We start from the raw sequence: 12,347 nt of genomic DNA, 5'->3' as shown, positions 1-12,347 counted from the left end.
CTGTCCCTTGCACCCTTGAGTGTGGGGGTGGTGCATGGGACGGAACTTGACCTGGCCTCCGTCGGCATTCTGAATTTGCTAATATTATAGTGCACTTTGCAGTCATGAACTAAATGTGTTGATTGTCTGCTTAAAGTATTTAATGTTACATATAACAAAATCAACTATTAAGCACATGAAGCAGAAAGCATGTAGCCCTATTAACAAATTCTTAGCAACTGTGAAATTTTAAAAATAGAACACATGTAATTACTCTCCAATAAGGCGATCAATGATTCATTAAACATCATAAATAATAATTTATTAAGAATAAGATAATAAGCTTAATACAATTCTTTTTAACAAACCACACATGAAAATCTGTAAGAACAGCCCAAATTATAAAAATTTCAAAACTCTTAAGTGATAAGTTTGCATCTAGGTGAATTTTTCTAAGAGATTAGACCAGTCAGGATGTCCTTGATGTAGGTTGAAGGATCGGTGATTTCGTTCAGGAAACCTGAAACAAAACAATTAGGGAGTTTTAGTTCCACAGTTCTCTTGAATAAGGAAAGAAAAGGATTGTCAGTGACTCATTCTGTGCTGAGACCTTTGTTCCAAAAGAACCACAACGGTCTACATGGATTAGATGGATAGCCTGAACGTTTGTTTTAGAAACAGATATTGGAATGGAAGAGAATGTTAACACAATCACAGCAGGCATAGGTCTGAGAAGGGTTGACCATACACTATTCAAGTTATTTGCACCTATCATTGTTCGAGGCACCTCCCTCATGTACACAGGAAATTTCTACACAGAATTCATCACATAACAAAATTTTCAGTGTCAGCCAATAAGCTGAAATAAAAAAACCATCAACTATAGGTACGGTAGCTGGAGTCCTAACCTTCAAAAGACCTTGCTGAAGTTGTTCCAATATTTTATATCTTTCCAATGTCATTTAACAAATTGATTTATTTTGTTTCTGCTCTTCACATTACAATGACGTAACTTACCAAGGACGTCGCATATCTCCTCGAAGGACGTGGCAGGCAACAGCTCGTCTGTGTAGGCAGCCATCAGTCTCTCAGAACACTTGAGCAGAGTCTCGTCATTGTGTCTGATGTAGTCTGCCAGAGTGGTAGGCCATTGCTCCTCACTGCTTACTGAGATACCCTGCAATGGAATGAACATTGTGAATATTCTATAAAATAATAAATAATATTCTATAAAAGGGATGCAATAACATACTGACCTCACAAGTTTCTTGATGATTCTATTCTATAAGAACTGGGAAACATAAATTATAGAGCTTACCCTAGTTTTTCTATCAGTGACAATTTGTAAATTATTATAGCCTGTATTCTAAGCTGTCAAGCAAGAATTATTTTATTTATTGTTTTACAAGCGATCCTGACCTACCTTGAAGTACTGCTTGTATATGATGTCCACCAGACCGAAGAAGACCAGTGTGCTCTTGTAGACAGTGTAGTCAGCAGGCGCAGGGTCTGTGATGGTGTGTGCGCTTGAGTGTCTCACATGAGCCAGCACTAGCAGACGACGCAGGTGTGCCAGGCGAGTCACACGCCAGCGCCCAGGTGAGTGTAGACACAGAGACAGCGTGGCCCAGTACAGTGGACCCTCCGCCTCGTAGCTAGACTCTATCCACCGTTCTGTAGCGGCACACTCCAGGTAGGTGTTGAGGTTCTTCTCTTCTCTACTGCCACATCGTGTCCTACAGAAAATAATTGTTATCAGTATAAATAGAAATAGTTCAGAGTTCATTTGGGACCTTTTTGTGAACTACCGGAACTTTAAACTGCTTAAAATAATTTCACTGATAAATTTTTAATTCCTGCACCCAGTAAATCAATCAACAATATAAATAAGAAAATACAATATTACATCATAATATTAAAAAAATAAATGTGAAATAGCTATATAACTAGAACATTATTGAATGCATGTTTGCCAGGAAGGAACCTACCCAGAACAGATCCCACCGCTCAAGTAGACACACATTCCAATTTTGTTTAGTGTAACTCTAAACTGAGAATAGGTAGGTATATTTTTGTTTATCTACCTTTTATATCTCATAGTTTAGATTTTTTTTTTTTTATTTGTTTGGCACACGGTTGTAAATTTTACAATACATAGTAAAAATAAGGGATACATTATGAAATTTAAGTCAGGAGTGTGTATTAAATTTTTAGGTGTGTTGCTAACTTTGTGATTAATTTTTCGGCCTTTGGTGCAAAATGTACAGGTTTTATTTTCAGAATATCCACAAAAATTTAAAGAGGTTGGCACTGCTTTCCCTTGCACACGTTAGACTTTCTTACATATAAAAATGTCAACATTTTTTTATATATGTGGTTTACAAAAGTTTAACTATTGTTACATACTATACCATTGGGGGTTTTCACCCATTTTAAGTTATTTAGTTAACAAAACACAACAGAGTACTCACGTGTTGATCACATACAGCGCCATGTGCAGCAGGTAGGGTATGAGGTGCATGTTGGACTGCGGTCCACCACCTCCAGCATCCTCGTGGAAGCTCTTCTCCTGCGCGAACCTCAACAGCAGCAGTTTGAGATCATGAACTGTGGACACGTAGCTGATGTCTCTGTGACTAGTGCACTCCTGTAGATAGGTGTTGTGTCTAGCCAGACAACTGGCGAAGGCTGACTCTGGTACCTGAGGACCCCACAGTGGTAGTAGTCCGTTACACCGAGTGTTGGCGTTCTGTAGAGCCGCTGACTCCCACTCGTCTCTGGCACGCGCCAGTCTAAGACACATCTCATCAAAAACTGTCAGTTATTTGACACAGTACCTAAGTGCCTAGTGCAGTTTGGTCTAGGTGCCTTAAAAGAGCATCAAGGGTGAGATCAAATTAAAGAGCTTGGACACTAATCACTATTGTAAATAAAGTTTTATGTTTAATGCTAAGAAAAGGAGAGTTTGGACTGTTCTTATTCCAAAAACCTTAACACGTTCGCTGCGACGGATGTTCCGGAACGTCAGCGGGGCCACGGCGCCAGGAGCTAGGAACGTTCCGGTACGTCACCGTTCATCGTTGTTTAACGTTTCCATGGATCATTAAACTCATCACGAGCGTCCTATATTTCTTTGCAGCTCGTGGGGACGTACTTTTCTGACATTAAAAAATGTAGTTTCCCAAAATCACCACCAGGGTTGTATAGAACAGGGCTTTGTCCCACCTCTTTCCTGCTAGATAGCGACATTACTTTACCGACTGCAACCTGGGTAGTGCTGCTATCTATAGACATCCCAAGAACAAAACAACCTGTGCAGAAACTAAAAGTACACGTGGTTCGCGCCGGTAGGTGTGGCGTACCATTCAAACCTGCGCGGCTCGAAATGGCCCAGGGTTCTTTTGTTTCTGGTATGTCTATATCAGAATCACTTGGTACTATATCCAAAGCCAGTTTTATTGCAGAACATTGCTATCCAGTAAAACTACTGTTGTTTTTACAGCAATTCAGTGTATCATATCAACGGCAATGTTACACAGCGGCGAGCACTAGTTCAGCTCCTGGCGCCGTCCTGGCATCTAGCGCTCAGCTGCGATCGTGTTAAAATGCCAATGTTGATTTTATAGACATAAAATAAAAGAAAGTTTGAATCTCACAAGCAAGAGAGCAAGAATACAATTTGAGCTATAGAGACATGTTTTGTAAGGTAAACTAACACTAGGAGAAATTCTGCAAAATCTTGATCTATTTCAGGGATAAGTGTTCTTACAATCCCTAACTTTATTGTTTTTATGATGGATAGGATACTTTTTACAGTGACAAAATAGGATTTTAGAGGTAATATTTTACTACAAAACAACTAAAAAAATTAAACTGTGTTTAAATAATCTTGGATATTTTAAAAGAGCTGGGTTACAACTAGAAACTAGAAACATTGTAAATCTACAACTTGGATACAAGATAAGCTAGCGTACCGGACAGCATTCATGTGGCAGTCTACGTGAACGACGTTGAAGTGAGTCACCGTGCTGTAGCCGATGGTCTTGCGAGCCTTAGTCTCAGCGTCGTCCACATTGCAACGCTTGGTGTACGTGTAGATACCCAACACCTGAAGAGATAAATACATGTAGATGAGTGTAAAGACTTATGAATGTGAAAACATCCTTCAAATTTTAAACTATCCCATTTGGTTTGAAAATTAAAACTATTGGTAAGTATTAGTAAATTATTCACAGAAAGATCAATTAGGAAAATTATATGTAGCCTATGATTCGTACAAGACAGGAAAATTCAATAGATTATTTCAAAATAATTTTTTTCTTTTTTCTGGAAAAGTTTTTTGACGATTTTTACATTTTTTCATTAAGGTAATTTATCAAAATTATAACAACTGCGGAGGGTCCCAGCAAAGTTAGCACAATCGAAAATCCAAAGACCACAGGATGTGGTATTGTATGATCAAAAACTAGATATGCCAGTTGAGGTATAAAATCCCAAGTATCAAAGTACCAAAAATCAAAAATTCCTTGATACCAGCGGTTTTGAATATTCAAGGGAATCGTGAATCGGAAATGGCCCACTCTGCATGATAGCAAGGTTAAGGTTTGAATCAGATGCTGTAATCTTTTCAAAACAATAAGAAGTAAACATATTGCAGGCCTATACCTTGCCAGGCTGGAATTTGTAGCCTTCCCTGCAGATAACACACACAAGCCCTGTCTCTTCTCCGAGGTCTTCAATCTGCTGCAGAATATTGCTTTCTGCAGTCACCTACAAACACACATACAACATTACACTCGGATGTTATGTGCAAAAACATTTCAACATAGGTACAATGATTATTCCAAGAACATAACTGTGTTTTTTTTCTTTCTAGAAAGCCTAGCTGAAACAGCTTTAAAAGTTTTAGAATTGATTAAAGTCAATTAACACATCGAGTGCGGCCCGCACCCCGCAAGGCCCAGTCACCGGTGCTTGGCCAGGTCCCTAAGAAATAAATCAATCTTTGTGGTGCGGTCTTGAGGAGTAGACCGAAATTATTGTGTGTGCGCTACTAGCATTACCTAACCTCTATTGTGTGTGTTTTACCTTAAAGTTCCTGCAGCCAAAACTTGTAATTCCTACTCACAAATTTAATAACTGTACATTTATTGAGGTACTTCTTTTGTGTTTTTTTTTTATTGTTAAATGACAAAAAAATATTGTTTTATTAGTTTTTTTTTCCTGTTGTACTTCTTCAGAAATACCAGGATTACGCAATAGGGAATTGTGTCAACCAGTTCCACGATGCAGTTTGAGTGTTAAATAAACAATGGATGGGAGGTGTTTTTTTCCTAGCCTATATTCTATATACTTAAGATTTTCTTAATTCCATCATTGTGCTTTCAATCTTTCAACAGAACAAAACACCTCTCCACATCACACAAGCTTTACTTAAACCCACCTGTCCCTTGTCGTTGGTCCTCATGCCCAGAGCCCCCAGCTGTTTTTCTCTCATCGCCATGGCCAGCCGCTTCTTCTCGGCCCGTGTCTGCTCGCGCACCTCTTCTATACGGTTGGCCACACCTGTGTTGGTACGTAGAGCCTCCAACAGGTTCTCTGCTAGTGAGCCGACATGTTCGTCTGAACTCACCTGCTCCAGTCGGTGGATGATAGGAATACATTCTGCCGCCACAGCCAACTGGGAAACAAATTGTTTTTAGGAAATGATAACTCAGTAATATTAATGGTAGTAAACATTTCCTGACTAATATTCTTTTCTTTGTAATTCTTGGACTCTACATCTACAACCGAAGAAGGAGGTAGTAGCTCCAAAAATGCTGTGTTTATTTGTGCTGTTTACCTGTGTAGGCTCGTGCTGGGTGGCCAGGCCAGTGAGCAGACGAAGGATGTACTTGAGTGAAGGTTTAGAGATGTACTCCTTCCACTCATCACTGTCTGCTCTCATCAGTGAAGGCTTGACTGGTGGAGCGTGCATCTGCCAATAACATGAATGGTTACTACACGTGGATGCAACAAATGGATTTCATACAGTTTGATTCTTGGAACGTTCTTTGAAATACATAAATTGACCCATGGAAATGATTTTTAAGGACTAAAATAAAATCGGAGAAAAATGGAAATTACAGTTATACACCACATACTTCAGGAACTCGGTACTATCATATTTGACGATTAAATAAATTAATCACTGGCAATGTTTATGGCACTACATGACAAATAAATGCTGTGTAAAATAGATAGTTACTCTATGGGGGAGATGATTACTCTAAAATAGATAGTTACTATACTAAAAAAGAGAGATAACTCGGGAAATCATACAGAAAACCAGATACCATATGAGCATAATTGCAATAATAATAAACGAGTGAAGTATGAAACCAATAGGAAACTTGGTACCAATAAGAAACTGGGAAACTTTGAGGGATAAATGATATAACAGGGACAGAGGAGTATTGAAATAGCTTTTTTAGGCAAAAATCTACTTGGATTAAAGTTCCGATGTAGTAAGTAGTAGCGTAACTAAATGAAACTATAATGAAATATGTATAATATACTTACCGAAACATACTCCAGAGCTTTATCCACAATACCCAGGGAGACGATGTGATCTTTAAGTGTATTTCCAAGAGGTGTGTGGTCAATGCCAGCTGTTAGGTTACAGAACAACTCCATCTGCAAACAGTCAAACTTGATTAACAAATTGTCTTGTCTAACTTTTAAACCATATTTAACTGAAATAACAACTTATATTGTAAACCAAACCGAAAAACCAACTCTTTTTTCCATAATAACATAGCTACAGCAAACCCTGGATGGAATGTCTACTTCAGTTTCCACCGATGGAACTCACCTTTTGTTCATTGTCCGGTGTGTGTTCCAGGTCGAAACGGTTGAAGTCTAGCGGGTAAGGCTGGAAGTGGTCGATGAGGACAGCCATCTTGTCTTGATTACCGTAGGTGAGTGCTGCCAACACAGTGGTCAGATGGTGTAGGAGTGTGGAGTTGGTACGGACATTGACACACGTCTCTGTCATCTCCAGCAGTGACCTGTGAGTGATACGTATAGAGTTACCAGTTGCGGAGACAAGGGAGATTGGAATGACTAGCTACAGAGATTGATTGATTGATTGACAGAATCCAATCATATGATAAGACTCAATACAAGAAGAAATTAAATTAAATAACCCAATTATAACTGTACTCTGATTTTGGCCAGGGATCCTCTAAGTTTATTTAAAAATTTTAATTACCAGAAGTGTCTTTACTCATAGATTTGGAAGGTGAGGTATGTTTGTTGTGGTGACTAACCTGATGTGTTCAGGGCCACCTAGTGTAGTGGCAAACCGGCTGAGCTCCTCTTGGGACAACAGTGACACCTTCGACAACACTGTTTCCATCACCTGCAAAAACACAATGAACACATCAAGTTCAATACTCTAGCTACTCTTCTACTCATGATTAGAGACAAGCTAGGTTCCTCAAAACCTTCAATACTAGAGATATCAAGCAATTTCCAAGACTGGATTACATACAGATTCCTGAATGAGTCTGTAGAGTCAACTAAATCGTCTTTATCACACATTTGGTAACGCCATGATAATCTCTGGCGAATCATGGTGGCATCAAAATATTTTCCACAATTTCAGCAACATCATGCGATTCAAACAAGATTCAGGTTCTGAAAAATATCAAAACTATTCAAATCCCACCAGAAATAATAGACCCTGAGTTATTAAGTCTTAAGTAGAAATTATATCATTTTTTTCAGGAGAGATTAAATAATTTAGACATTTTTCACGAGACTAGAATCCTGTCAAAGTATCTCAATTGCAAAAAAATTTTTGCAAAACTGTACTTAGATTCGAGGTTGAAGATTTGACTTCTTACAGATCAAATCCGAAACTGATAAAAAATCCTGCATTGGACTATCCCAAGTGATTATGGTGCTTATCGACTTACATCAAGTATCTGCTGAGTGAGCGCAGTCTGCGTAGGATCGGCCAGACACAGCTGTAGGATGTTGAGTAGTGCTGTGACGGTGCCTAGCTCAGGTCTGATCAGCACCTCCACGTTGCGTTTTACTTTGACACATAGACACAACAGCTTCAGCAGTACTTGCAGCAGTGACCTGGACCTGCTTGTGTCATTGATGTTGGCTAGTCTTTTCAACATCACCTGTCAATACATAGGAGTGATGATTTAGTAGATGGATTGCTTAAGAAATATCTAGGTAGGTATGTAGAAAACAAACCTAAATTGTCTTTGTCCCGAGTGTAGACAAGGAGAGTTTTGGAATAAATGGTAAGATAACAAAAAGGCAAATCACATTTTAGAGCAAAAAACATTCCTTTGTAACCTTTAAACAGAACAGCTGCCTAATGTTGAAAATTTATCGACAATTAAATCAAGATAATATTAAAAACTTTTATATCATTCGTTCAGGGGCACTAGGCTATAGCCCAGATTATATCAGCAAGTCACTTCACGCTAGGCCTAGAGGGTGGTATCACATAGCTAATAGCCATAGGTGATTCGCAGGATTTGAACCCGAGACCTTGGGGACCGAAGCCCGATGCACGAGAGACAACTTGCTCCTCAGGATGTCCCAACTGGTAAGTTTCAAGTGTTTCAAACAACTATTGTTACAAACTAATAGACGGACCTGCAATCCCCCACAGTCAGCCATAACATTGGCCATCTTGTAGACCTCTTCGTTGTCCACTTCTTGCTCACTCTTGGCTGTCAATGTTTCCACAAACTCCTCTGTTGCGTCTCCCAGCAGACCTCTCATACGGTAGACAACTCTCATCACCTCACCTTCTCCTCCTTCCGCCACCCACACCTTCTTGTACACCTGTAAACAATAGTTTGTGTTCTAGTCCAAATGTTAAAGGCACAGTAAATTTGTTGATAAGTTATTCAGCTAGTTTTGGATTAAACAAAATAAATAAAGATTAACTTGTAGGGTTGAGTTTTAGAAAGGTTAAAATGCACGTCTTTTATAATATCTGAAAAATGAAAAGTGAATATAGGGATTTCTAGCAAGGCCATTAACTTACAACTCTAGTATATCTGGTTCTTCATGTCTGTTGTCTAATGCAAGGTGTTAGGATACAAGTTTCCTACTCTTATTACCACAATGAAACACTTGCATTCATACCCAAGAAACTATTTGGCTTCACCAACTACCTCATCTTTCTCCAATCCTCTGCGTCATCTGCATCGGGTCATAAAAATCTTGTGTTTTTTTCTGCTTCCGCTTTCAACCACTTCTTTAAACATCCAGAAAGTCTCCTTCTGTCCTTGGTTTTCTCTAATATTGCTTTATCTTTCCTTTACAGCTTCATCTCTACTTCATATTACATGTTCAGTCCTTAATAGTAGCATGTTTTTTGTTCCAGCAACCATAAGCCTTCACTCACCATTTTCACCAAAGATTTAGCAGAGGACTTCTAAGGAATCTACCTCCTTCCACCAAATTGCCTTTTCTTACCTTTTTTCCAAGTTCCAGATTCATAAAGAAGAATTGGTACTATTATTATTATTATAGCTTTGTAAATCTTAAGTCAACACGACATAAAAGTGGTATGCGTTTACGCTGCTTACCTCTCTGACTGGCAAGTCTAGACTGATGATCTTGTTGTTGACCAGCAACTCCATACCGTTGTCATCCTCTAACAAGGCCACCAGCTCACAGTCCTGACAGATCTTGTTCTTCACATCTCTCATCAGAGGGCCTAAGCCAGGCTCATTGCTGCTGTAAGGGTTGCCCAACATCCGGCCCTGTAAAAAATTAGAAATTGTAGACACAATGTTTCACAATATTTTGTCAGTTATGTAAGGCAAAAAATTATAAAATCACCTGAAGGAAAAGATTTATAGGAGAGGAAAGATGGAATCAGATGGCCTGCTTTTGTGTAAATGGTCTCAAACTCTTGTTCATTTAACGCTCATTTTACACTTGAAAGTGTACCTAGACAGTGGTAACGTAACAAGAAATAAAGACCCAAAAAAACCTCAAAAGGAATCATGAGAGTCAAAACTATGAGAGCCGGAAATCAAAATACAGAGGGTTTTGTGGAGGGAAATCTCCAGTACAGGATCTTTGCCTCTATGCTATAATTGACATGCAACATACAGCTTGGATTACAACATTATTATATGTATTACCATTAATGATTGATTTGAACCAAGCTTGCAGAACAGTAATCTTGTGCTCTAACCACAACGCGAACCAAAAACCCAAATCAGTTAATCAACATTTTAGAAACAAAATCTACAACCGCCAAATTAGAGTTCAAATCTTGGATTAACTTCTTATAGAGTTCCTAGAAATCCTCGATAATACACAAACTATTTTGAACTATTGACAATGGTCTGTAGGACATTAATTTCCTAATAATTACCTGCAAGAAGTCTTCCTGTTGAGGATCCTTCTCCAGAGTCAGGTAGAACTCTCCCACGTCATTCTCTTCTGGGTAGATGATGGAGCAGAGCCTCTCAAACACAAACACCGGAGTCCTCACATCGTCCTGGCTGCATTTCTCCACCGTCTCTATGCAGATGGCCATGAACGCTTTGGTCTCTGCCTCTGTACCTGCACATGAATAACTTGCTTCAATCAGACTTCATTGAGTAATAGGAGTTAGAATAACATGTTTGATGAGAAGGATGACCCAACAGGATTTCTAGGTCGATAAAAAAAGTAGTGGAGGTAGTGTGGCTACTCTCTTACAGACATGTATCTGCGTCCAGGTGAGGTAGTGCAAGTTTTTAAAACAAAGACGTTTCAACATTTTGGAGCTTTCCAAAGAATTTCCTGAAATTTCTAGAACTAGCTGTAGGTAGTGACAGAAAGGCTTGGATACAAGCACTGCAATCAATATATGGATAATCCCAGAAAAGCTCAATAGTATTCCAAAATTAATGTGATGGAGAACTGGCTTCTCACCTGTAGTCATCTCCTCCAACAGTTCCAACAGTTTCTCCTGTGTTTCGTCAATGAGTCTGGTCCGTTGCACCACTAGTCTCCGCAGAGACAGGTAGCCGTTGAGCACTGCTCCCACCAGCCGTCCCTTGTACAGCTGCTTGATACTGTCCTGCTCCAAGAATGATGCCATCAGCTCAGTCAGCATCTTCAAGGCATAGCCTACACAAACAAAGAATAGTTAAACTAAATAATAAGTCTTGTAAAAACGTCCAAATTAAGTTTGAATATCAGTTTCCTTCAGAGACATCCTTAGCAAAAGGCAAAAACAAATCATCCTACAAAAAATTTTAAGATTGACCAAACTTTTAAATCCTCTCCCACCTTTACAATTACACTGCACCATTTCTGTCCTAAAAAACCGCCATATTACGGAAATTCAAAAAATAATCCCAGATTTGTTGGACTTAAAATATCTTTTTTTCTTACTCAAAGATTGTAATGGAGCTTGAAAACAGCAGGCGTAACTAAATATGAGATTCAATTCTTATATAGATAAAATCAAAAACAAAAATTAAAAAATTTTCTCTGGATTTGAGATTTGGTTTTTGGGATCATTATTTTTGCCTACTACAAAAAATAATTCCTTGGCAAGGTATTTTTTTCCAACAAGAAGACTGACCTTGAGCCAAATCTGAGGTGAGTGTCGTCTCCTCTAGCCTGTGAAGTTCCTGAATCTCTCTGGTCAGCAGTTCAGCAAGGTACATCAGCACCCCCTTGACAGCCAAATACTGTTTCCACGGGGATTGCTGCACCAGGCTCTGGTACAGGGAGAGAAACTCTGCAGCACTCTCACCAGCCACTCCTAGCTCTGCCAGGAAACCCGTCAGCAGGTCTAGCATCTGGAATGCAAGGAGAATAAAGTAAAGAGTGCTCGCATAACAGAATCTTCAATCGATTCTACCTTTCCCTGTGCATTAGTCTTATGGGAGATAGTTGTACTGTAAACATTACTGGAAAAAATCTTAATGATTGTCATGCAGATTGTGCCAACTGGTTTTGAAACCCTCATGAAAGCGCTATAGTACAGATGACTTCTTTTAGATTCAGAACTAATATTTTGTCTTAATGATGTCCTGATGTTTTTGGAATAGTTACCGTTTGTTGAGTGAGACTAAGCTAAAATACATAGCTTTGGCCCCTACGTAATGCATTGTGTTAGTGGAATTTAGTATAATGAGCAAAGATCAATTGATCGTGCAGAGGTGGAATGTGTCCAAAGGTGTTCAGCCGGTTGTTTCGAGATAAAAAAGTTTTCTATGGCAAATTTGTAAACAAATACTAGATGCTGCAAATTTTTCTGCTTTCGTTTAAAACACAAATGGTGGAATCAGAGAGGAAGAATCACAGCCCCCACTAGTATCACTTCTGTTACCTCA

The 12,347-nt window shown here is 38.9% G+C and overlaps 1 protein-coding gene across 3 annotated transcripts in view; it reads right to left on the bottom strand.

Annotated features, from left to right (window-relative positions):
• Positions 1–279: 279 nt before the first annotated feature.
• Positions 280–12,347, bottom strand: part of LOC128992018 (E3 ubiquitin-protein ligase UBR4-like) — a 105,099-nt gene continuing 93,031 nt past the window's right edge. For all 3 annotated transcript variants that reach the window (XM_054415356.1, XM_054415358.1, XM_054415357.1), the window contains exons 70-86: positions 11,591–11,810; positions 10,933–11,130; positions 10,388–10,578; positions 9,588–9,764; positions 8,644–8,835; positions 7,941–8,156; positions 7,290–7,381; positions 6,833–7,028; positions 6,541–6,654; positions 5,822–5,956; positions 5,423–5,659; positions 4,645–4,749; positions 3,954–4,087; positions 2,451–2,771; positions 1,403–1,715; positions 997–1,156; positions 280–499 (exon numbers count right to left, since the gene is read on the bottom strand). In XM_054415356.1, the coding sequence (XP_054271331.1) occupies positions 432–499; positions 997–1,156; positions 1,403–1,715; positions 2,451–2,771; positions 3,954–4,087; positions 4,645–4,749; positions 5,423–5,659; positions 5,822–5,956; positions 6,541–6,654; positions 6,833–7,028; positions 7,290–7,381; positions 7,941–8,156; positions 8,644–8,835; positions 9,588–9,764; positions 10,388–10,578; positions 10,933–11,130; positions 11,591–11,810 (3,069 nt within the window). In that variant the 3' untranslated portion in view covers positions 280–431. The remainder of the gene's footprint in view (positions 500–996; positions 1,157–1,402; positions 1,716–2,450; positions 2,772–3,953; positions 4,088–4,644; positions 4,750–5,422; positions 5,660–5,821; positions 5,957–6,540; positions 6,655–6,832; positions 7,029–7,289; positions 7,382–7,940; positions 8,157–8,643; positions 8,836–9,587; positions 9,765–10,387; positions 10,579–10,932; positions 11,131–11,590; positions 11,811–12,347) is intronic.

The sequence above is a fragment of the Macrosteles quadrilineatus genome, unplaced genomic scaffold (assembly GCF_028750875.1).
Source record: "Macrosteles quadrilineatus isolate MER2022 unplaced genomic scaffold, UCM_ALF_1.0 Scaffold_4__1_contigs__length_99947679, whole genome shotgun sequence".
Classification (NCBI taxonomy): Eukaryota; Metazoa; Arthropoda; class Insecta; order Hemiptera; family Cicadellidae; genus Macrosteles; species Macrosteles quadrilineatus.
This window is presented reverse-complemented; position numbering and strand designations above follow the sequence as displayed.